Source organism: Eupeodes corollae, chromosome 1 (genome assembly GCF_945859685.1).
Source record: "Eupeodes corollae chromosome 1, idEupCoro1.1, whole genome shotgun sequence".
Lineage (NCBI taxonomy): Eukaryota > Metazoa > Arthropoda > Insecta > Diptera > Syrphidae > Eupeodes > Eupeodes corollae.
Window position 1 is genome coordinate 218,319,586 of NC_079147.1, and position 26,515 is coordinate 218,346,100.

A 26,515-nucleotide genomic window follows, 5' to 3' on the forward strand; every position below is an offset into this window, starting at 1 on the left:
GTTTTTGTTATTTGAAGCATGATTTTTTCAAGGACAGTGTCTCTTTTCTTTGAATTAATTCGAATCATAAAAAGGTACATTGGCTCTTTAAACTGGCTATTCACGAAGAACCGAAATGGCTCTGCCAACCATTCTGATTTTATTGAGGCAATTGATTCAAACGATCTGGATATCTAGGATTCTAACAAGCAAAGTTAGCTTGAAGCCAAATGGCTAAGACGACTTTACACACAGTTACTTATAAATAAATATGTTTATATATTATTGTCCTCTAACTTTGGCAGGGCTAGTGGAGGATGCTTATATGGATTCCGTAAAACTATTGAATCCACATACCATCTGAAATTCTTCAATTTACATGTGTCTTCTGTCTTCTTGCAATGCAACTTTTTGGGATATATTCTTAATTTGGATCCAAACTATTTAAACTGCAATAATTGGATGCGTGATTTCGTAAAATTAAAAACATTCTTTGATGAATTTCAATCAAACCACTTTATTCTTATGGGAGATATTAACGTTAGATCAGGAGTCAAAGAAACATTCGATTGACGGATATCACAACGTATCACTGAAGTGAGAATTTCAAACGATACAGCAATATGTTTTGTGAGCTCTTGGAAGACATCGGTACATTTATTCTTAACGGGAGAGGCTTTGGCGATAAAACTGGGGAGTTTACTTAGGTGGAAACTAGAAGATCCTCAGTTAGTGACTACCGCTGCCCTTCATATAAATGATTAAAAGTTTCTCAATTGAAAGTAAAACCTTTTCGGGCACATGCCGCTAGTTTTAGGTCTTTAAGCTTTTGAAGATAGACAAAGTTCTCCCAGTTCATTGTTGCTTCCAAGACTTAAATGGTTTACCAATAGACGCGCTCAATACCTGAACAGAATTGATGAAGTTGCTGTGCCTTTGGATAGTGTTGAAACACGATGCAACTTCTTAAAAGAGTGTATCTATGCAGCATACGGGAACCCTATTAATACCAATGTGAAGTTTGAGCGAAAGAAACCCTGGTTTGATATGTATTGTTATAAAGCTCGAAAATCTTCACTTAAGCTACTTAACATTTACAGAAAATATAATCTCGATGCAAGCAAAAAAATCTATTGCTAAGCAAATAAGAAGTACAAAGCCCTACATATGTAAAGAAAAACAAAGATCGTACTACCAATGCATTTCCAGTCAACTTGCTAGTATTAACACAGCAAAAAATTGGTGGAAACTGGCTAAAGAGATACGCGGTAATCCTACGAATACTGGAACCCAAATTACAGCTTCTGAATTCATGTCATATTTCAAAAACTCCCTTAATTCAGATCGATTAAGCAGCGGAGAATATTTCTGTGAAACAAATCTAGTTGAAATAGCTTAACTTGATCACCCAATTGATTTGAATGAAGTAAAGATTGCGATTGAATCTTCAAAAGAAGATTCCATATGAGTTTTATAAAAATGCGAGTAATTCTTTTATTGGGGAGGTTCATATTTTGCTGAAAAGAATATACGAAACAGAAACAATCCTTTAAAAAATCAATTATATTTCCGCTCTTCAAAAAAGGTGACGCTAGTCTTGTATATAACTATCGTGGGCTTTCATTTTTAGATACCCTCTACAAATTGTTCACCTCAGTTCTCCTAAACCGCCTCACTACTTGGATCGAAAACAACAATGTACTCAATGAATTCCAGGCTGCATATCGAAAAGATTATAGTACCATTGATCAGATTTTCAATCTTTCATGCCTTATTCAGCTGCAACTGAGCCAGAAAAAGAAACTTTATGCTTGGTTCGTAGACTTAAAAGTTGTGTTCGACGATATTAACAGAGAATCTCTTATTCACAAACTTATTACATTGGGTATCTCGACGAAAATGGAACAAATTATCTAACTATTATACCAAGATACAGTTGCCGCCGTATGGGATGGAAGCAGTACCTCTAATTTCTTTAGAACTAGCAAAGGCGTTAAACAAGATTGCGTTTTGAGCGCTCTGTTTTTTTCTTGTTCTTAAATTACCTACATTCTAAACTCCCCATCGGAATACATGTGGAAAGAATCGGTATAAATGTTCTTTTGTATGCTGATAATATTGTAATTTTGGCTGAGAGTCCAGCTTTATTTCAAACAATTATAAACAAGTTCAGCAGCTATTGCAATAAATGGAACCTTGAAGTTAATCTTGAGAAATCTGAAATTGTTATTTTTAGGAATGGAAGCCGAAGAGCATTAAGGGAAAAATGGAATTTCAAAGGTGTAGAAGAAAAAATAACAAACCAGTATAAATATCTTGGCGTCGTCTTTACATATAATATGTCTTGATCTGAACATCTGACAAAGAGGCTTGCAACATCAAAAAATGCAATCAACGCAACCTGCTCTAAGTTCCTGAAAAATAAGTTAGTGCCACATTCAGCAAAGTTTAAAGTCCATGACTCAGCCGCCAGATCAATTATGTATTAATGTGCTCTAGTAAAGAGTACATAGAATGTGAAAAGCTCCAAAGGTTTTTCGTCATAAGATGTTTCAACCTACCAGATAATACACCAAACTACGTTATAAACATCGAAACCGGTCTTCTAAAAGCATTTCTTACTACCCTTGAAATACATTTGAAATATTTGCGAAAAGTTTTCAGTCTACCCAGCTCTAGATTACCACGAATACTTTCATCCGCAGTACTTTGCAAAAATATTGATTGGGCCCAGGAATGGTCAGGCCATTTCGGCGTGACTGGCATCGTTGTCAACTATGAAGCAACTAATTTTGATTGGAAACATGTCCACAACATGCTTTTGATTAAACTGAAAGAACAACAGTGGAAAGATTCTACTGGACGTGCTTTACAATCACAATTTCACGACGAATTCAGCAATGTATTTATTATACAAAGAGGTTCCCAACTATTTTAATGACTCAAATTCATGAGAAATGATAAGTATGATCTTAAGAATGAGGTGTGGATTACTTAACTTAAATGCTAGGGCATTTCAGCATGACACTGTTGACAATGTGTAATCCTCATGCAGCTGAGAACACCTACAACTTCGTCAGCATCTGTCTTATTTTCAATTCATGCCGAAGATTATTTCTAGGAGCTGAAGCAATAAATCGCACCGATTTTCTTCAAATACTGAATGGCAAATATGCTCTTAACTATCGTTAATTAATTGTTAATGAATATAATATTTAAAGTAAATTCAAACTAAGCAAAAATATAAATAGTATAACTTTAACCTGACAAGACAACTTTAACAAGTTATTGTCTTAACTCATTTTGAACACCAGCACCAGAAAATAAAATTTATTTATCTATTTACCTATCTATCTTATTATTGTGTTTTATTAGTTGCAATGTTGATGTTGTTTAGGGTTGTACTTACATTGTCGGTTCTTGCCAGAGACCTGGATCTATCCGTTTCCACTTTCTTTTCAACACAAAATATTTAATTCATTTGGTCTTTGATATACATATACCGGAACTCCATATTTCAACACAGTGTTTTAGGTCAAAATCCCTTTGGGCAAAAAGAAGTCACAACAAAGTACAATCTACAAGATCACCTATAACATCTAACAATTTACTTATTTTGATATCACCAAAACTTAAACTATTCATAAATATCAAATGAAAAAGGTAAAGGGAAGCCTTAATCCTTAAAGCCTAACAGACAAAATATTAACAATCAAATAAATTAACGTACTTCACTTAAAGCACCGTTAAGACAGTTCTGCCAACATTCAGGGCTATCAGGGCAGTTCAATTAAATGAGTGGTTTCCTATTACGAGTGACGACCCCTACTTCACTTAGGATTGTTCATTTTCTTGAAAATCTCTTAAGACTATCAATTTTTTTTAAACTGAATGGTTTTCTTTATTCCAACAACAAAAATTTAATAAACACTGTTTTCCTCGTTAAATTTAAAAATGCTTTCCCATTTGCTTTTAAATGGGTTGGGTACGATTGACGGCATTTCAAAGTTTCCCATTACGAAGTCTTTTATATCAAAATCTTGAAGATGCCAAATCTCGTAATGATAGCACGCAATATTAAATTCTCGCAAACTAAAATTTGCCTTATATTGCATATGCGTAATCTTTTCTTGAGAGATTTTGATACAGCGACAACTTATCACACTAGCGAGGCATTTTTCTAAAAAAGCCCGATTTTTAAATAAAAGATTTAAAAATGGGAGATTACGTTACAAAAGATTTTAGTTTGTGGTCAATCGTACCGCTGCCCTTTAAATGTGCATCAATCTGAAATTTTTCTGCAGTTATGTATGAGGTACTTAATTTATAAACTTGGATTTCAATACAAACCTTTTTAATTGTTCTTATAATTTTCCACCATACTTAATAGACTTTATTTTAAATAATTTATTTTATTTTAATTGCAAAACGTCACTTTTTAACTGTCAAGATGGGATCAAAACATACATACATATTTTCAGATTTTGGGCAACAGACAAAAACGAAAGTACTCTTGTTTTTAAAGCCAAACGGTTTGGGTTTTGACTTAAAACGTAGGAACCTTAATCGAAATTGTATTGTCTTCAATAAAATGTATGGTATAGCTTTGGTTGTGCTTTGTGCTGTAAGCTTTTACCACACATTTTATAGAAAGAAATATCATAAACTATGAACGTTTGTTAATTTATGCTGCCAAAATCAGTCACAACTTACTTAACGTGGCGTTTCAGTCTGAGCCAATAAAATTGTCTCTGCCTTGTTACTTCCAATTTTGCACACCAAGTTGTATATGAGGTCCGCTCTTATTTTCTTTCGTCCTTGTTTAGTCGGAGTCCTGGTATACTGAGGAGTCCTCCAGAATGAGTGTCATAAACTTTCCGTTGTTGTCCACAAAATAATAGTTGTCAAAAACAGCTGAATATTCTCCAATCCTCTTATTTGAAAAAAATTGTTAAAGACTTTTTATCTTCGACAGCAGCTTTAAGTCTCTTTACCATATAGAAAAACCAGGATGATGATTTAAATCTTAGTTACTCCACAGAGAACCTTACTACTTAATGATCTTCTATGAACTTAGACGCAGGAGTTGGCATGAATTATTTTTCGTTAGGTTTCGTTACAACTTTATTCAAAAAATGTTAAATGTATGCAAACATATGGGTCGCATTCACAAAGCTAGTGGCAACATAGTCAAGGAATTCTGATTGGCTAAATCAAACTACAAAACTAGTTGAAATTTTCCTTCCGACGTAGTGTACAAATTTCGGCTACAGAGTTAGTTTTGACGTTTCACAATCAGCTGCTCGGTAAGGACACAAGAATTCAAAATGAAATGAACCTTTCTGTATTTAAATACAAATATTACTACTATCAACTTTGTTATATCTTCTATTTGGTTTTATTAAATTTAAAAAGAAAAAACTATTTAAAGTTCTGAAAACACAAATGTTTCTTATTTTCTTATTTGTCATTAATATGAGAGTTCTGGATTGAGTAGCTTTGTAGTGCAATTTTGCATTCACAAAAGAAGGTGGAATTTTGACTACGTAGTCCCTAGATTTGTGAATGCGCCCATTCTTTATCAGCTGTTATCAATCACTTCACTGTAATATTTTCAAATTGTGTGTTATTTTATTTTTCGTTACTCCAATTTTAGATTTTGCTAATAGTAAAGTGGAGATCACTCTTCAATATCAAAGTTTAAAACTTTTAAGGATTTAATTTGTTTATAAATCTACATAAAACGACTCTTGCTGAGGTTAAAGCCTAGTACATACTTCCTCGTGAAGTGAACGTTCGCCAGTGGAGAAAGTGAACTTTTGACATTGCTCACTGGTACACACTTGTGAGTACACGTTGTGAACATGAACAAACCAAATGTCAAAGCTTCACCAACAGTTCCCGTACATTTTGCACGTGAATTGCCCGTGAACGAAAACTCTCCACTTTGTTCTCCACTCAGCTTCACGAGCAAGTTCACGGGTGAACCAAAAACTGAAATTTGTATGGGTTCACGAGATGGTTCACAAGTATGTACTAGGCTTAAGAAAAATTTAAACCAGGTAATAGTTTCGTTTTAGAACATCTTTTAAAAACCCCAAAGTTTTTGGAATTTGATCTTTTGAAGTGAAGAATACAAGTTTAGGGTGTTTGGCAATGATAGAAGACCACAAGTTAGGAAGTTCTTCAATCAAAGTTCTGGACAGTCATTTTGACAGCGAATGTCTCGATAATTTGCCGTTAGCTTAAATATTTTTTTTTCAAATTAAGGTTTGGATATATATTTACTAAAGTTCTGGAGTGGCCTCCTCAAAGTTCTGATATAGCCAATTTATGCGGTTTAAATAAAAAGTCAGTTGCACCCCGAAACCAATAAATAAAGGAATCACTTTAGAGAATAATCAAATATTAGTAAAGTAAAAATGTTGTTTTCAGGCTCTGAAGCAAGTAGCACTTATTGGCGGTTTACTGTATATTAAAATTACTTCATGGTCGGTAAAGTCTCAAAAAGGGACTTACACGACAAAAAATCTCTAACGAAATACAATTCTTTTTTCTTAATGATTTTATTATTTGGTAGATTTTTACGCACAAATTGCTTTTTTAATATAAAAATATGTTGAACAATTTTTAAGTTATAAATAGAAAAGTTTGGAATTTTTAAACCTCTTTGATATGGTAAAAAAACAATTTCGCTGTGAAGGGGTTTCTTTGCTCTTTGAAACTTAACCACACTTATCTTATAGTTGACAGTCCAGTACAATGCGCGACAAATGTATACTATTTGGATTTAGAATGGGCAGGTTCAGCCAACATAAGGGACTTCATTTTTTGCACGTAAATTTTGACCAAGGCAACTAGTTAGTTTATCAAGCGTCATGAATTTTAAATTCAGAACTTTACTTCCCAAATCTCTACTTTAAGTTCATAGTACAAAAAGTACCAACAAAATTAATGCTTTCAAAACACTCCTCAGGCAAGCTACAAGTTTACCACGATTTGCATTTGGTATTGTAAAGAAATATGTTATTTTTTTTTTTTCAAATTGACAAGGAACTATTTTACAGAAAGCATTAAATAAAGTTGTGCAGAAAATAAATAAATCATAGAGTAATAAAGTTCAGCTTGCAGTTGAATGAAAAAAAATTATCAACTGTCATTTTGATAGTAGACTTGACTTAAAAGTTAGGGAGATTTTTGGTGACTAACATTCCAGTCAACTTTCCATTAAAGTTGCCTTAATTGGAAATTATTTTTTTTGACAGCTGGCCAATCAAATACTAGAAACTCGCCTAACTTTCAAGTCCCTTATGTCGTCTGAGGTCTGAACCTTCATAATGTTATATGCTTTTAGCAATGAACACCAGTTAAAACATATATGTACATAACTTATATACACGACGTTAATTCAAACTTTTTGAAAAGAAATATTGAGATCTGGATAAACATTGAATTATTCAGTTTCCAAGAAATCAAAAACGTGTTCTCACAAATAAATTTAACGTTTTGAAATAGACCAAGTTTTTAGGCAACATTCATCTTCCAACAAAATCTCTTTTCAAATAAAATACATTTAGAACCAGTTGTACAACACTTGCATCCTCTAATCGACGAATGTTTGTGCAACTGGCATTTATTCGAAGTTTGTTTTTAAGTTACGACACACAATTTAATTAAAAATACTCTTTTTGTATCAACAAAACTACCATAATCTACGCATTCATACGGCCTTGAGTCCAATTTCTACTGTGAATCACTCGAACTAGAGCTATTCGAACTGTCGGTGGACATTACTTCCACGTCATCTTGTGAGGCTTCTTTGTGGGCTCGTGTCTCCAATGCAACTGAATTGCCCGACGAACCCATCGACATATGCAACTCTCCCAGATTATTCCAATTGAATTGATTTTGGAATGCATTTGGTACTTCGCCGGTGGAAGGGTTGCGTTGTATGTCGCTGATGTTGTTTTGATGCGGGATGCTTGCTCCATTTATGTTCAGTTCGGATTTGCCTAGGAATCCACTTCGCATCTCGATGTCTGTGGGATATGGACGTCGAACGTCACCCTGCATCCAAGTGAGTGGGGCGCACACAGCATTCGCCGCGCTTATTCGATGGGCGTACTTAATGAGCTCCTCAGACGAAACAGGACGCTTTTTGGCTTGTGCAATGCTTGCAAGTTTCTGTCTTGCTTGGAACAGAGCCGTCGAGAGAATTTGTTCGGCTTCTTTCAGTTGTTTTTGCAGTTTTTGTATTTCGCGATCCTTAAAAAGAAAAACGTTATGAACGTTCTTTAACATTTTCTCAAAAAGATCTCACATGAACATCAACTTTGGCTCTCAATTCATCCATTGATTGTTCGATTTTGGCCTGTTCTTCGGCCAATTCCAACATTTTCCGAAATTCATCATCTTTAGAAACTAGTAAGTCGACGAGAGCCGTATGTTCGGCACTCGATATCTTTTGTGTTTTTGGTGCGATTGTATTTTCAATGAGTTCCCTGTAAAGATAATTTATTCAGGAATATAATTATGTTATAAATTTGTATTCATTTACTTGGAAATAAGTTCAATATCGTCAACAAGGAGAAGAAGACGCTCTTTTGTACTCAAATGAAATGCCATTTTTATAAATTAAAAGCAAAACGATGCAAGTAAACCAATCAATTAGCAAGAGCAAGAAAAACAAAAGAGCTTTTATTTTGACACTTATGTCACTTGTGGAACGTATTTATGACTTGGTTCTTGCTTACGATAATTTATTTGGATATTAAGGGATTGCCTACATCTGGCTCCACAAGCAAATATTTAAAAACGTAATGGGTCATATTCATAGTTCCTTGATAAGTTTTGATTTTGTCTTTGTTAAATTAAACTTCAGTTTATGTTATTCATAGACAATTTGAACCCATTTTTAAACGATAATCTGGATACTAAAAATAAATACGACGGAACCTATGTTTAAGCTGTTTCTAAATCTATGAAAAGTCAAAAATAAACAAACTAATTGAGTAAAATAATTTACAAGACATTTTATTTGAAAGTTTAAAATCAAAAATTTAAGTGTCAAAAGACTTAAGCATATATCAATATTTTGATATTTTGCTGTATGTTGGAATGCTAACAACTAAAAAAACCGATTGGACCCCTTTGAAATAAATGAAGATGATTTGTATGTAAGGTATCGATTCGAGAAAAAAAAAACTATCAAGTTTATGATTGACTTTCTAAATATTATAGATCGAAATTTAATGAAATGTTTGTTAATATCAGCATGCTTCCAAGTCTTCAAACCACCAGCCCGACTTCTTAACTTATAGCAAACAAAACAGTTTAAGGAGTTTCAAAGATTTTGGCTCTCCAGCTAAGCAATTTATGTTGTTACCCTCTACAAGCCATTTTGTATAAACCTGTTTCTAACTGAACAGAGTGTAATACGGGGCTAACATAATAACATAACGTATAATTTTAAAGTACTTTCCTAAACTTCTTTACCAAAAATAGCTTTTTGAAGAAAAGAAAAAGCAGATGGCTTTGAAAAATAATTATAATTTTTGTTTTGTATGAGAATATGTATAAACTACCAGTCCATATCTAGTTCAATGTGATGGTGTTTGGTTGGCTGTCCGCTAACCTTTCTGAGATACTTAAGTATGAAATATGTTTGTGAACGACCAGAATTGGATAGGTAATATTATTTGTCAACGGAGAGGTTAGAACACCGGATAGAAAGAAAAGGTAAAACAAAAATCTAAGAAACAAACTTTAACAACCTTATTTATTGAATTTACTAAACACCTCTAAGCAGCTCTAAAAGGGGAACCTAATAAACCGGGAACTCGGGGAACCAAGGAACTCTAGGAACACTAGGAGCCCGTTAAACATTATAACGTGGGGAACCTAGGAACCCTATTAAATCTAGTAACCCGGGGAACCTCAAAAACCCTATGATTACTAGGAACCCGGAGAACCAAATTACCTGGGAGAAAATTACAACCCTAGAAACCCTAGCATACCGGGGAACCCAATAACTCAAAGAATCTCAGGAACCCTAGGATTACAAGAAACTCGTGAAACCTAATATGTCAGGGAACCTAAGAAATCCCTAGGAGCACTAGATCCCATGAAAAGTTAAAAGTGCATCTGCATAATACTCGCTCTAATGCTCTTCTAGCCTTCTTATACATACTGCATAAACAAAGATTCTGTTGCTGCTCCCATCTTAATACTTCGTTTTGGCCCCACTAATAAATTCAACTAAATTCTTTCCTGGTGAGTAACATCTATGTATATGTTCTGCCATTGAAGCATAAGAGACTGCATTGTATCCAAAGCAATACACGCTAAAAAGTTCCAATCGTTTTTAGTTACATGTTTGATTCTTGTCCTTTAACTATAGTATATGTATTTTCTGACTTAGATGTTGTCTTAGATCCTTAACTAACAATGAACATATTAACTTCATAGTTAGAAAAGCAAATAGAGTTCTGGGTTTTATTAAGAGATTTGGCCGTGATTTCCATGATCCATATGTTTTAAAATTACTTTTTGTTTCATTTGTGAAACCAGTCCTGAAAAATGTTTGTATAGTATGGCCACCTTACTACGCCGTACACTTCACAAGACTCGAAGCCATTCAGAAAAGATTTTTGTGTTTTTTTTCTACGATCCCTTGCGTTGTTTCATGGTATTCATACATTACCGCCTTATTCACAGAGACTTTCTCTCATAAATCTTCCTTCTTTGACAAATTAAAGGAAATACTTGCAGGTTTGTTTTATTGTTGGAATAATAAACGGACAAATTTTATCACCATCAGTTCTTGGTAGTTTAAACTTTAGTTTTAGTCGTTGAAGTATAAGACTCCAGAAACCATTGAATACTTATTTTAGCAGTTTTTAGATTTAAAGTATATATTAAGAATTGTTAACGTTAGTATTTAACGAATTATAAATAAATAAATAAAATCATAATAGCAAGTCACAGCATTAAGCAACAAGTGAAAATGATATCGTCCTTCTGAGTCGTTCTTCCAAATCGACTATTCAACGTTTGGTGGCCAAAAACGCAAGATCTGCCGAAAACTTAGCCACTGTTTGTCGCTCACTACAACTTGGCCAATTGCAGATCACAACGTGGCTGATTTCGCGTCGTCTTGATACGTCCTGCACCCACCCATACAAGTTGAAAACAAATAATCATACGTAGCTTCGTATGTTCGTTAATGGAAATTGGAGGCAGTTGGAAGTTGGTCAAAATTTTGTTCAAAAAATCATCTTTAGAGATGATGCCCAATTTGTATTGAATGTGAGAAAGAATGAATTTGAGACCTTATCAATCCACGCTAGATTCACGAGGTGCCAAAACATCCAAATAAAGTTATCGTTATCGGTTCTTCCTTCATTGAAAATGATGCAGGCCATGCCATCACCGTTAACGAAGATCGCTATAGGTTGATCATCACCAACTTATGGCAGCAATAGCAAAAGCAACAGCATAACCAGCTTTGGCTACAGCAATAGTGATACCGACTAAATTGTGTTTGTTTTTTTTTACTTTTTGAATCATATAGAATCTTTTGCTTTGAAAAAATGCATTGTAGAAGTGTCATAAAGAATGAAAATAAAAGAACAGCACGAACCTTAATGTCAAAAGTATTCAATGGGAAGCTAGTTTCAAAATCACAAACTCACTTACTTCAAGACAAGGTGTAATGGTCATCTTTTGATGAGCCCAACCATTACATAGGGGCGAAACGATTATATGAACACCATGCTGGTTTATTTTTATATTCATTTTCATGATTTTCAATCATATTTATTAAATTAAACGGTGTTCAGGAAAAACCAATTCGACTGTTAACAGTCAAACATTTCATCTTCAAAAGTTCAACACTTACCTCTAAATCAACTATAACTAAAAATGCCGAAACTACAACTCCAATCAAAGCTTTTTCAAACGGTTATTTTTCAACACACCCAAAATGCATTTTATTTTCCTTCACTTCAACAACATCACACGTTAAGATAACCATAACATAACTTCACTTTCCGAACACTTCCCAATTGTAAATAAAAACATTAAATCCATATACAAACATTTTTCTATGTGTTTATGAAATTCCCTACAAGTGTTGGTTTTATAAACGTCAAAACAAAATAAAAAGCTCAAAAATTTGACATTTCAGCAAAAGAAATAAAAAAAGCTTTTTTATACACCAACACAGAATTCAGTAGAGGTGTATTTTCATTTCCAGTTTCTTTCTAAACACAGTGACATTCCATCGCTCGGGCTCGGCGAACTAGCAGGTTAGTTTTAGCACCATATTTTTGCGCAACCATTTTATTCCCACTGTTTCGTGACCGTGGTGTTTCCGTCTTTCGTCTAGTCTCGCAGTGATCACATAGATTCGGAATTCAAATAAAAATAAACTAAAAGCAATCAGACTCCGCCGGATTTTTGATCCAGACCGAGACAGAGGCCGGACTGAAGAAAGATAAAACAAAAATATTATATTTTCGATTGTTTTGTCTGTACGCTCGCTCCCCTCTTTCGTAAGTAAGTAAATCGTCGCTTCGACTTAAATTAAAACTACCGTCGTCGTGGAACAAATACTGCATCTACAAGCCAAGCAGTCTATCTCTGTGTAACTCAAACTCAACAACAACGATACGAATACGATATCAACATCAAGTAAACGGGTTTGTTCACTTTTGTCTCCTCCTACTCCTCTTCCTCTTGTATCTTGTTGTTGATGAATAAAGTCAAAGTGTGTTCATTTTATTTTGTTTCTTAAATTAATTACGATCAATTAAAACCCGTCCAGCCAGCAGCGCCCAGTGTCCAGCGTCCACCTATCACTTCCGTCCGTCCGCCCGTCCGCCTGTTTGCCATCTTATTCGTCCTCATTTCAAATTCATCGACGACGACGTGCGTTTTTTTCACATCTCGATCTCACTCCCCCAACAACACCAAAGTTAAACGTTAAGCCTCCCATATTTATATTCCTTCTTCCTATTTCAATTCATTTTCAGGTGTAATTGAATTAATTTTTACTGATTTATTATTTCTGCCCCCACTCGCTTGGATGTCGGCTCCGTCGATGTCGATTGTGAGTTTTTCCCTCATCCATTTACTTTTCGCATGAATTTTTCTTCTTCTTAATTTGATTTTTGGGTCAAGTGGTGTTACGACGACGACGACGAGCGACGACGTTACAACGGTAGTGAATACTCTGAATAGTGATGTGATGTTGTGATGCGGGGATACCACTTCTGAAAGCCCTGAACACAGGTCACAGCCTCTCGAATATTCAAGTGTTATGTGTGGTTTTGTCGTGCCGTGTCGTGTCGATGTCGGTTTAAAAGAATACCTATACCAACCTTTGACGACTTGCTAAAACGGGCGCGCTCGGTGGGGCATCGACAAAGACAACTACGACTACGTCAACAAAATAAAAATCATATTTTTCTCTTATTTGTTTTTGTTTTGTTGTGTGTTCCACAGAAAGAAAAAAAAAAGTGTCGTCAATCGTTTGTGGTGGGAAAATGTGTTTGAAGTAGAATACAAAAAAAAGAAAAATAAAAGAAAACGAAGAGAGGTGTTTCATTGAAATTATATATTGTTGTTGCTTGAGCTTTGATATACCTACCTTCCTGCTAAACGTTACAAGCATATTGGACAGAAGACCACATCAAAAAGGAAGAAGTTCATAGTCGGAGAAAACATCTGGATACATGGAAATTGTGATGTCTTATTGAGAAACATCTAAAGAAGCAGCACATAATAAAGGTAAGTCGTATCGTAATCTCTTTTGCTTGCGGGTTGTTGGTTGTGGTATATGGGTTGCGTTGCGGGTTTTAGGTTGTAGATTTATCTTTTATAACACTATCTGAGTGCTGTACTGTGGACCATTCAACAGAACAGTAAAGAAAAGTAATAACACTGATGATTTTCCGGGGTATACTTTAGAAACTTACATATCTTTTATTTAGTTTGAAAACAGTTGTACCCAGTTGACCACTTTATTTCTGGGCAAACTATTAACAATTCTATTATCAGACACAATGAGAATTGCCAAATTAATGAAAATCTTATAAGAGATATTCTTTTTTAATGAGCTTTTAAGTCCCAATTCAATTTTATGTAATTGGATGATTTGAATTTTGAATATCTCAACATCTCACATTCTTTTTAAAAAGTCTTTTATTTCTTTTATTTGAATCAATGATATTCGATTGACTTATTAAAACTTGAGACTGAGACCGACGAGGATGACCTTGTGATGATGATGAGTTATTTGGTCATTAAAGCGGAGATTTTTTTTCTTTGTCTTCTTCAACCTGTTCTTAGCTAAAGTAATGTTGTCCACTTGCCCGGTTTAAACGAGCCAATGTAATACCCATCTTTAGAAACTTTCGGAAGACATTTGAACCTTTGAATGAGAATACGTAGCTATATTTTCAACATGACTTCCTTTTTGTCATTATAGTCCCCCTACTCAGCAGCCTTTAGCGCGTTCGAATGTTTTAACCGATTGCAGGATCTACATCAATGTGCCATTCGCGGGCCTTAAGTTTATTACGAGTTAGACTGTCTTTTTAACTACTTTTTTATAAATAGGAATGCGGGTGTCATATATTTTTTGTTTGTTGATAGAAGGTATTTGGTTACTCCAATGTCCACTTTTTTCACATTGTTCTCTGCAATCGCCCTGAAAGATCCTATGACATCAGCAAATATACCGATATAAAGAAGATAGTGTCTTCCGTTTTAACGATTGATCCAGAACAATGTTGAAGAAGTTACAATTTTTGCTGAAACCCTGAGCATGTTTGGACAAATTTGGAAAAGCTACTTCCTAACTAAAGTTTAGTTCTTGACAATGAATGCCATTATAATTATGTGGGCTTAAAGTCGATAAAAGATGATAGGACTTGTTCAGGATTTTCTGCCGTTTAAGCAGGAAGTCAATATCATATTAATGTACACATAGACCAAAAGTCTCCATTCAGGAGATAATTTTTGTTTTATAACTGCAAAGCAAATAGTAATGTCCAATAATAAGGCTAAAGTGTTAGCATTGATGCTAGCACATGTATTCTGACTTTTAAACAACATAAAAAAAAATGTATATGAACAAAGGATACCGTTATGAATCTTATAATGCAAAAGAACAACTGCAAGAATGTTTCCTTGCAGATCTTTCAAATTCCCCTTGGCCATAAAACAAATCATAATTGACTTGAAAAATGAGGGAACGTCTTTGGGTCAAATTTCTAAAATACTCAAAAGACCACCGTCTTCAATCCAGTATGTATTGGACAATTATAAAAAAACGAAAACTATTGCAAAACAACCAAGATCAGGCCGCCCGAAAAAGATTGATCCTCGTACGGAGAGAAGATTGTTGAGGAGCAAAGTGCCCCAGTTTTAGCAGGAAAGTTAAAAACTAGTGATGGAATTGATGTCTCACCCCAAACAATTAGAAACCTTTTAATCAGAAATGGTTTTAATGGTGTAGTGTGCCGGAAGAAGCCATTCATTCGAAAGGCTAATACAAAAGCTAGGCTGGAGTATGCGGTTTCACACCTTGGGGAAGAAAATATGTTTTGGGACCAGGTTATATTTACTGACGAAAGGTAATTCAACATCTTTGGTTCAAATGGACGCCGTATTTAATATCTACTCTCAAGCACGGCGGTGGCAATGTAATGGTGTGGGGTGTATGGCATCTTCCGGCGTTGGAAACCTCGTTTTCATAGAAAATACAATGGATACTCTTGAGGAAAACCTATATTAATTTGCCCAAAAATTGGGTCTTGGTAGCAACTTTACTTTTCAACAGGACAATGTTCCTAAACATACGGCCAAGGTGGCTAAAGAAATGGTTGCTGTAAAATATTAGTACGCAAGTGAAACACCCAGCTCAGTCTCCAGATCTCAATTCTATTAAGCACCTGTAGAAACTTAGAAAAAAAGATTCGTCAGCACACAATCGCCAAGAAGAATGACCTCAAAACGATCCTACTTGACAAATGGAATAACATTTCTCCAGATACGACCGTTAAATTTGTCTATTCCATGAGAAACAGATTGGAGGAAGTTATCAAGAACAAAAGAGGTACTACTAAATGTTAAACTACTTTTTTCCTTAAGTCAAGTGATTTTTGTTAAGTTGTTTTTCAACGAAATGTAATCAAAAAATGAATCTACGGAGACTTATTTGTTCCTTATTTTATCTTTTTGTGGATTTTTGTTATTTTAAGTTTTTAAAATAAAAAATTATTTGTTGATATAATTTTTTCATTCCTGATACTTTACAAAAAAATTTGGTATCTTAAATTCGATATTCGAGACTTTTTGGACTATGTGTATATTTAATTTTTTTTTATTTAATATTTTGTTCTATATAGAAAATATAAAAAGGGGCTGGGTGCTACCCACACCCAACAGTTCCCGTCTGTCGATTTTTCTAAAACTTTAACGAAATATTAATAACCATATTTTAAGGGAGATAAAAAATTTAAGCCAATATCTTCCTTTATTTCATAATATTTGAATCGAAAACCATTTCTTATCATTTTTTGTTTTGTTTTTGAAAATTTTCGTGTTTTGTAAAGAAAAATGTATCCTTTTAGTTTTTATTAAAACATTAACTAAATGTTAGCAACAATATTTTCCATATCATAAAATATGTTTGATTTTAATATTTTCTTTTGTTCCCTACATTTTAAATTGCAATTCATACAATAAATTAATTTTGAAATCAATACCTTCATCTGTTCCCTAAATATTGGAATCGAACACCAGTTTCTACTTTTTTTGCGTAGTTTCTTATTGTATAAGGTAAAAATTGTTTGAAGCCAATATCTTACATTTTTAAATAAACTTTTGTGTCGTATATCAATTTGTAAGAACTTTTATAGAGATTTTTAGGTTTTTGTGTTTTGTAAAAAACCTTTTCTCAATTTTTCTCAAAACTTCACCAGATGTAAAAAATGTTATTCTTCGTTGCATAGATGCATTCCAGAGGTTATACCATTTTTGATCCTTAAAACATTTGGGGCGATGATATTTTTGTCAGCGTTTTTGATTTAAAAAAACCCGTTAGTTGATTTTTTTCCAGAATTATACATATTTGGTTATTTATATGTTAGAAAATTTAATTCAAGTCTTTAGCGTTATTGGTTGGTGCAATATTTGGAATCAACCAAAATGTTCTTGGATATCAAAGTAAAAAGAAATATTTTGTAGAGCCATTATCAAAGCCTATAACCGCCACGACATTGGTTCATATGCAAAAAGGTGAGTTCAAGCTCCTTACTCACTTTTCTGAGAAGGAGAAAATTACAGAGACCGAGATCGATCTCAACCTGTGGGTTCGAACTCAAAGTGTTGAGGTCGATCTCTCGACGAAAGCTCTATGTGAGAAAGTTCTAGTTTTGATATGCAAAAAGATGAGCAAACGCTCGATTGCGTGAGATCGATCTCACAAATTATTGAGGATGGGTTTTCCTTTACTCAGTTAAAAGACAAATATCAAAATGGCCGAGTTTCTGAATAATTTTTTTACAAATCGTGTTTATAAAAAAAGAAGATGTCCGATTGGTGAACATTTTTTAAAATTGTGTAGATTTAGTGAAACAGGTGCGCAATTATGGAGAGATTCGTTTTTTGACCCAATGCTGGATACACGCGATGGTGCTTTGACTCATCAAGAAAAAATGAGGATATGTCTGCGTTATGTAGGAGATCTTGAATATCAAAGCGGTGTTGGTTAAGATATTGGTGTCAATCAATCAACCCTATCTAACGTGGTTCAGGAAGTCGCAACAAAAATTGCAAGCCATGCAACTGATTGGATCATATTCCCACACTCTACTGAAGAAATACAAGAAGCGCAAAGGCTATGGAGCAGTAAGTATAAGTTTCCTAACGCCATTGGTGCTCTGGATTGTACACATGGAAACCACTCTGCCACCGCAAAGGATACTACTCAATAAATGTACAGGCTACGTGCAACGCGAATGAAAAATTTACAAGCATTAAAGTTTGCTGGCCAGGATCAGTCCACGACTCCCGTATTTTGAAAAATAGTTTCTTATTTAATCATATAAATAATAATTCTTCAGCAATATTAATGGGTGATGAAGGGTATGGCCTTGGTTAATGATACCATTTTCCTTCTTGACTCGACTGTTTAACCTAGTGCAAGTGCATATAAAGAATTAAAGAGCTTTGAGATCGTTCTCATATCAATAAGTCAGAACTGTAGAGAGAGAACTCGTTGTTTTGCATATGAAACTGAGTCCGAGTGCGAGTCTGCTCGATCGATCTCACATGCGAGTTCAAGCTCTTCAGCTCTGGCTCTGAGAACTTTCTTATCTTGACCTACAGTTTTAAGTCGAATCCGAACGTCTAATTTGGGAAAGCAATATTCATGACAGGAATTTCTTTTGGAGGATTTGTCAATTCCTCGAAAGAGGCAGTACCCGTGAAAAAAAAACTTTAGATGGCACAGGCAGGGATTGAACCCAAGACCTCTGGCATTTTTATTAATTTAATCTTAAATCTATCTTAAAGCTAGACAAAAATTAAAAAAACTAGCCTAATTAACCATGACTTACAACTAACTTACTGGTCCCATACGGACACTCCAAGTTAAAATATAACACTTAATACTAATACCTTTCGGCCCTAAGATCTATGTTACTAATACTTACTTACTTAAAAAAATGAATTATTTTTTGTTTATTACAAATAAAAAAAAATAATAAAAACTCAAACTAACTTAAACTAACTATTCTACCTATAAACTACTTAAAAGTAGAACCACAGCAGCAAATCTAACTATCTAACATTTTTTTAAAATTTTTTTCTTTATATCATGTTTTTTGTTGTAAATATTTTGTTTATTGTTTTTTTTGTAATTATTTTTTGTTGTTCCACCATGACTATTCTACTTAAAGTTAAAGCCTAAAACTATAAAACAAGTATGTAAGCTGGCCAAGTCTTAAAATCCCATCCCGATTACCCACTGTTAAGTGCCGATTGCAGCCACCAAAACTGGTTCTCCTGCTTCACCCTATTAGTTTGGCCCCGTTCGCACACAGTTCTACTGAACCGAAGGATCTCTGCTCCGTTTTGTGCTTTAACGTCCCGATTGTACAGGAGTAGCCTATCCACGGTTCGTGGTCTGACGTGGTAGATTAACGCCCCAAAAATTAAATTGTTGGTCGAAGACATAGCTCTTGCAATGTGACCTGAGTTTTATCAAAAAATTGTCAATTCTGTTGATTCGATCCCATTGTATAGGACCTCGTTGGAATAGTAATGCAGGAAACTGCGAAAAAGCTTATCCCAGAATCATTTTGTAAGTGTTTGCCGTAATTTTTCGAGCTTTGAAAATCGAGTTCCATGGTCCCTTAATAGGTGATAGCTTCCCATACCATTACACTATCTACTTTTTCTGAAATAAGAAATAGCAGCTATATCCATGAGCCCAAATTAGCTGGGCTTGATTCCACCTGATGTTATTTGTTGCAAAATCAAGGCTCATGCGTGCAGCATTCAACGATGGTTTCTTCTTAATTTGTTGGTGAACTTCTTTTAATTTTGCTGGCTATAAAACGGATTGATCCCGGTAAGCTTGAATTAAGCCTATTTCCTCCTTGGTAAGACCCTTACCTCTATCCATACTTCTTGATTCTATCAAATTAGTACTAAGCTCCAAAACAATCAGAGTATCCTTTAATCTGATTTAAAACCGGCTAATAGGTAGATTTAGATCTTGTTCCTGTAACATAAAAAAAGCAAGTACTTTTTATGACTTTCTTCGGAAAAACCGCCCTAAAACTTGTATTTATCAACTTAATCCAATATATTTTTAAAATACATACTTAATACAAACCTCTTTGATTCCATATTTGGGTTTTTCCAAAAAACATAAGGGTTTGAAAAATATCGTCAAATCAAAAATAAAAAAAGCTTGTCCCTATCCATATGACACGAAACGTATGTATGTAAACATCTACTGGTTTGAAAATGGTGATGACATGATTATAAGAATCTTGGGTGGTATTGGCTAAGGTGATAATTATTGCCTACTTTTCGTTTATGCAAGATTCAAATCAATTTAATTCGACTGATCGATTAAGCAACAAGAATTTTCAAAATAATGGTAGCCATGGTTGAATTTCTAAAGTGGCTTTAATCGTTGCTCTTTCTGTTGGAAATTCTTCTCAGAATTCAAACTTTTGTTTAAGTGAAAAAAAAAACAACTGAGAATGTATTGAAGCATTTTTTAATGCAAGTGTAAACTCGATTATTATTTGCTATAAAAACGTCAAAGTAATTATTATCAAGTCCAAACCAGTATAGCCACAAAAAAACCCTCACCCTAAAAATCAATGCATTTGGCAATGGCATGTCATGACATCCTATATAACCAAACCCTAATGGCTTAAAACCCACAACCACTTGGAAATTCTAATTCCAATTATTTTTAAACTTCTTTATTTGAACTTGTAATGAAAACTGGACACATTTACTTAATTTAATTATATATGTGGTATGTAACTATCTTCTTGAATTTACGCATATACCTACTACGTAGTGAAGTTGAAATTCTTGTTCTTACTCATTCTATACATAGAGTTATTAACAAAAGAAAAAGGAAAACCACTTATCCCCTTCAACAGCTCGATTTCAAAATGAATACTAAGCTTTACCACAAAAATATGCTGTAGTATCATTGTTCCTAAAATCAACATTGAATACACTCGGGCGAATACGTGCTATTTTATTTAGACCCACTGCAGGTATCAGATATTTAAATAAGAGTTTGAGAATTTTTTTTAAATTTTTTAAACTCCCTATCGCCAAAAACAAAACTTTTACCAATAAAGAATGTCCTGAAAAGAAGTTCAGCTTATATGCATTTTTGTTTTATTCAATTTTTGTAAAAATGTTTCTTAATTTTTTTTGGAATATATTCCTTTATTTTTTTGTAATGGCTAAGTAGAACAAATGAAGAAGTACTTGACGTCTGCTGCACCTCCTAGCACATATGTATGAGTTCAGTTAGTCGCTCCTTGCTCCGCCAAATTAATAGGCGTGTTCAGCAAAAGATCTTAGAGATTTGAATTCATCGAAGGGGGCGATTCAACTTTTCAGTAGGGATTGGGTCGAGGTTTCAAATTGGTTTCCAACGACTGCAAGGATGTATCCCAAGAATGTATCCTCAGCCCAATCTTGTTTGCCCCCTCATTGATGATATTTCAGTTAATTTATCCGGTGGAGTAGGTTTTTCTTATATTCGTATAAAAGTGCTTCTTTACGCGGATGACTTGGTTATGCTAGCGGATAACGTATCTTTTCTCCAGCTACAAATCAATAGGGTCTAAACATACTGCAATGTCTGGGACCTTAAAATAAACTCAGAGAAAACAAAGATAATGGTATTTGAGGCATGGACCTGTAGAAGGTTGAGAGAAGAAGGGTGGTTTCTTAACAACCAACCTTTTGAAATAGTACAGGAATTCAAATTTCTAGGAGTGTTGATGTCTGCTAACTTTAGCTTCCATAAACATGTTCAGAGTAAGAGCAAAGAAGCTTAAGTTGCTCTCAACATAATGTGACCTACTTTTTTCTCAAACAAAAACATAGACTTAGGATCTAAATACCGAGTTTTCCAAGCAACCATTAACACTTGCTTGTCTTACGGTATTCAAGTGTTTGGTCACACCTATTTTGAAGAATTTGAGTTGATACAACGCCTCTTTTTCAAAGGATTATTTCGGTTACCTAATTTGACTCCAACCTATGCAATTCATGTTGAGTCTGGAATTTCGTCGATTTATATTAAAAATTAGAAATTGTATGCAGATTTTCTAACAAGAGTAATGAGTAAACCAAGTTCAAATCTTCACACATCTATCATGAAGGTTCTTTTGCGAACAGAAGCATCGCCATTTGAGGAATTGACTCAATTTGCCCGATTGCATAATGTGTATTTTGATTTTCAAATTGTAAAATAAATGTTTTTTAATGAAACAAAGGAATAATAATAATAATACTCTTGGAGAATTTGTCAATTTCTCTCCAGAGGCAGTACCCGTGAAAAAAACTTTTGATGGTACAGGCAAGGAATCCAAGACGTTTTGTATGACAGTCCTACACACTAACCATCATGCCACGGGTTTTACGGTCCCCATTGACACTGAACTTAAAAATACCATATATGTAAATATAAAAACAGTTACAGCTTCTTAAAGTGTAATCAATTTTTGTTTGAGAACCCTATCAACATAACATCGCTGGGTGGCGAGCATTCTAAAGGTCAAGCAATAAGAAGTTGGTGACGATGATAAAGCCTCTAGTAACTTTATTTGGATGCATTGTCACCTCATGAATCTAGAGTGGATTGATATCGTCTCAAATCCGGAAATTTCGTTTATTCACGTTCCAATTCATTAAAAAGTGGGCATCATCGCTCAAAATGATTTTTCGAATAAAATTTAGACCAACTTCCAATTGCTCAAGAGTCCAATTAGCGAACACACGAAGCTGCGTATGATCGTTTGGTTTCAGCTCCTGGATGAGTTAAATTTTGTATGGGTGCAACGTGCAAGACGTATCAGGACAACGCGAAATTTGCCATGTTGCGATAGGCCAGTTCTAGTAAGCGACGAACATCGGCGATGTTTTCGACAGATCTTGCGTTTTTGGCCACCAAAAGTTGAATAGTCGATTTGGAAGAACGACTTAGAAGGACGAGTATTTACCCAATAAATAGGGCGCATTAGATAATACCCGATCTGGTAGTAAAGTTCTATCATTTGAACTTTTTGCTCGATACTGTGACTTGCTATGATACCTTAGATACTTTTTTCAACAATTCGGATACCTAATTTGCTATAGCTCGCAAAAAATCAAACAACATCCAACTGATCAAAAAAAAAAGACAAAACATTTAGATTTCGAGATCCAAAATTATTGTAAAACAAAATTTTTAATATCAATTTCATGTTCTTTCAAAATCAACAATATGTTGAATCTGGGTAGGAATAGCGATAGTTGGCTGTCACTGTTTTGATAGTCAATTTTGATTATCAACTCTTTTTTGTTCTGCGTAAGGTGATCACTGAAAGTTTATGATTGCTTGGTAGCACATTCATATTATTATTGGTATGTTTAGTCACATGAAACTTTGTGCTTTTTTTCAAAATTTAAATAGTATAAATTTAATATTTGTCAAAAAAATATTCTCTTTTTTTCAAAAATAACCTCGGGGCTTATTTCAGCTATAGTACTTTGGCACATCGGTTCAGCTCAATCAGCCCCAACCTGTCGTTGATAACCACTACCTTCAAAAAGATTGCAGCCAGTTGAAGGATGGGTGGAATATGTGTTGATTTTATTTCTGATGGTACGTTTCTTTACACAATCAAAACTTTTTCAAGAATCTGAAATAAATAATTTATATGTACTAGGTACATGCATTATGTTGTAAATAACTTATATTTATAAATATTTATAGAAAGTTTCATAGTTACATTGGATTAGGCACTACCAAACTATTTGCTTTATTCCTTAAGTTGATTCTCAGCAATTTACCTTTTTTCTAGTGATTTCTCGTTCTGGTGCTCTGATAGAAAATGTGCATTGAAGTATACATTACTGTTCACTTATTTATATTTTAACTTTTATATCTTCCCACTTTCTCCACTAAATTTTAAATTTATAGTGGAGCTGAAGTTCTAACAAAAGGTTAATAAAAATATATGAAAGTGACACTTAATTAGCTGTCACTTACGTGGAGCAAAATCATCCATTTTGATGATCAACAATACGCTTACGCTATTCCACCCCTGCTGTTCTGTCAGATACCAGAAATTCTTGGATACCTTTGGATTGATTCGTTATTTGACATCCTAACTGTTTTGGATTAGCTGTTCTTTTACAAGTAAAAAGATTGTACACGTAAAACACTAACAAACAAATTTCCGGATACTCTATCTGGGATTGACGCAGCCATTTAAAGAAGACATTTTAACTGAAAGTAAAAGAAATAATATGGCCACCACGAGCTGTCAAACTCAACTCATACCTATTTATAAAGCCCCTAAGATTTGCTTACAATATTAACTTCTTAAAGCTTATACTACACTACTGTTGATAGCTGCGGAAGAACATACAAAAATGTGAATATTGCTACACTTATTTCCACCCTGTTCTAACCAACCGAACCCTTAGATATTTTGTTTTAAACCACGACTGCATAGTTCTTTTAACACAGTAATCATTGTCATGGAAATGTCTGAGCCGCATTGCAAATAAAAATATATATATAAATACAGTATACACCTTCTCGTAAATCTCTTTTCAAGCGTCAAACAATAATTTCTTGCAGCATCGCTTAACCTTGTGTCGTATCAGGAGAGCCAGCATCACATAAACCAAGATCTCAAAGCATCTTTGGTAATGGTGTAAAATATGTAAAAAATGCAGAGAAAACTTCGTATTCATGGCAACACTAAATATGAACACACTAATAGTTCGAGGTTAAAGAAGGTGTTTCTTTTCTGGTTTCAATGTTTTTTTTTTTTAATTTGAATTTTTAAACCTGTACTGCTCCTTTTCTAAATGTTGAAGCCATGCTATATTCATAGACAGTCATCAACATCATAGTCATAGTCTGGCAGACCAGGCAGGCCGTCTGTCCGTCGTCATTGTGGCCTTAGTAGCTTTTGCCAACAAGACATTTTTATTTCCTCTATTCCTCATCTCGGTTGTTGGTTCTTGAGTCTTTGGGTTTCATTTTCATACGCTATCTCCTCTATCTCTGTCGCTCTGGGATTTTGGAACGTTTTTCTTTTGGGATTTTAGTGCTTCCAGCGCCAGTAGCAGTAGCAGCATCAGCAATAGCAACAGCACAACCAGCTTCAGCTACAGCTACAAAGATAGTGATACCCACAAAATTGTGTGTGCTTTTTGGGTGTTTTTGAGGAATTTAAAGTTTTTTTTTTTGATTTTTCGATTTGGAAGAATGTAAACATCTCAAATGGGGTTTTCTGGTTCAGTGCTCTGGCAGTGGCAATGCAGAAGCAGAATCTTCTAGGAAAATGTCTCTTCTGTTTGTCTGCCTTATAAACCTCCTTCTTTTGTTTGTGTCGATTCGATGGCGTTTTTTGTTGTTGTGTCGTCGTCGTTTGTCGTTATTTTATTTTTGAGCTTAGGTAGTATCAACCAGCAGCAGCAAAACCAGCAGCAGCTGATAGCTGAGTCGAGTCAAGTCGAGACCGAGAGTCGCAGCCGACCTTCGAACGAAATACTATACAAAGCACAAACAAAGAGCTTGACTTCGTTTTAATGGTGTTTTCTGTGTTTTTTGTTTTAACTAGTTTTTTGTATTATTTTATTTTTATTTTTTGTTCTCCATTCTCCATTCTTCTTTATTCTCTTCTTCTTGGAATGGGGAATCAAACCGGTTACAGATTTTTTTTTATTTTAGCGTGGATTTTTATTTTATTTTGCAAATCGTAAGCGTTTTTTTAGCGCTTTTTCTTACATTGTTGTTGGGATAGGGATATTTTCTGCTGCTGAAAGAGATGAAGTGTATGCAAATAAGAGAGACAAAAAAGAAAACAATATGAGTCAGTAAGTGGAGAGTTATATAACGGTTTATATGTCTTAAGATAAATTTACCTCAACCAATGCTAAGGCACGGGTTGGTATTGGTTTGGAACTTTTTATTCAGTAGATCGATTTAAACGAATACAAAATAAAACTTGTTAACTATAATATTTGTTTGTTGATTTTGGCAACTAAATATTTAAAAAATATATAAACGAAATGGACAAAAGTAATAAACGGTTTGTGGTTCTCTGTAAGATAGTAAATCTACGATGGTTCTCATATGAAGATACCTACAAAAATTATTAAGATCTCGGGTCATTGTAACATAAAATCTTGGGAATTAATTAGTACCTAATTTGTTGAATAATAAATGGTTGCAAAATATAGACCAAACTTTCAGATAACTGTGCCGAAAGTTAAATTTAAATGTTTGTGTTCTCATCTTACTCGTTAAGGTATGTGACTACATCAGAAGTCCTTGAAAAACCAAGGAGGTTCCGCAAAATTACCTAATTTTATCTTCGGTTTGTTTAAAGTTTTGCATAACATTATTGTTTTTTCGAAAGACAATGATTTCATCTTTATATTTGTTTTTTATTGAAGTTTTAAGATTCATTCAATTGTCTATTAATGCATACATTCTAGAGGTTAGGAAGATAAACGCATGTTCTTTAAAAACATTGTTAAAGCTTTAATCAACCACAAAGCATTTTGAAGGGTCACCTTCTCTGGATTTTTTAATCAACCACTTTAACCACTGGAGCTTTAATCAACCACAAAGCATTTTGAAGGGTCACCTGTGCTGGATTTTTATAAAATGAATACATACGAGGTGTGTTCAAAAAGTACCCGGAATTTTCGTTTTTTCAAAAAAATATTTATTCGTTTACATCAA

At 34.1% G+C, this 26,515-nt stretch overlaps 2 protein-coding genes across 6 annotated transcripts in view; one reads left to right on the top strand and one right to left on the bottom strand.

Annotated features, from left to right (window-relative positions):
• Positions 1-7,547: 7,547 nt before the first annotated feature.
• Positions 7,548-8,653, bottom strand: LOC129942568 (mediator of RNA polymerase II transcription subunit 4). The gene is made up of 3 exons (XM_056051567.1): positions 8,537-8,653; positions 8,300-8,480; positions 7,548-8,244 (listed from the first exon to the last, which is right to left on the bottom strand). Exons 1-3 carry the CDS (start codon positions 8,602-8,604, stop codon positions 7,723-7,725), a joined length of 771 nt encoding a protein of 256 aa, XP_055907542.1. The 5' UTR covers positions 8,605-8,653; the 3' UTR covers positions 7,548-7,722.
• Positions 8,654-12,234: 3,581 nt separating this feature from the next.
• LOC129942563 (cadherin-87A) overlaps positions 12,235-26,515 on the top strand; it is a 164,492-nt gene continuing 150,211 nt past the window's right edge. For 2 of the 5 annotated variants that reach the window (XM_056051557.1, XM_056051561.1), the window contains exons 1-2: positions 12,241-12,537; positions 13,486-13,770. The gene's annotated coding sequence lies outside the window, so the exon portion shown is untranslated. The other 3 variants (XM_056051560.1, XM_056051558.1, XM_056051559.1) reach the window with 3 other exon arrangements.

What these genes read in the sequence shown, in the direction of transcription:
- LOC129942568 (XM_056051567.1), bottom strand. Translation starts at nt 8,604, where the DNA reads ATGGCATTTCATTTGAGTACAAAAGAGCGTCTTCTTCTCCTTGTTGAC. An exon ending in GATATTGAACTTATTTCCAA is followed by an intron (nt 8,481 to 8,536) that starts GTAAATGAATAC and finishes TTATCTTTACAG; the next exon opens with GGAACTCATTGAAAATACAA. An exon ending in GAGCCAAAGTTGATGTTCAT is followed by an intron (nt 8,245 to 8,299) that starts GTGAGATCTTTT and finishes TTTCTTTTTAAG; the next exon opens with GATCGCGAAATACAAAAACT.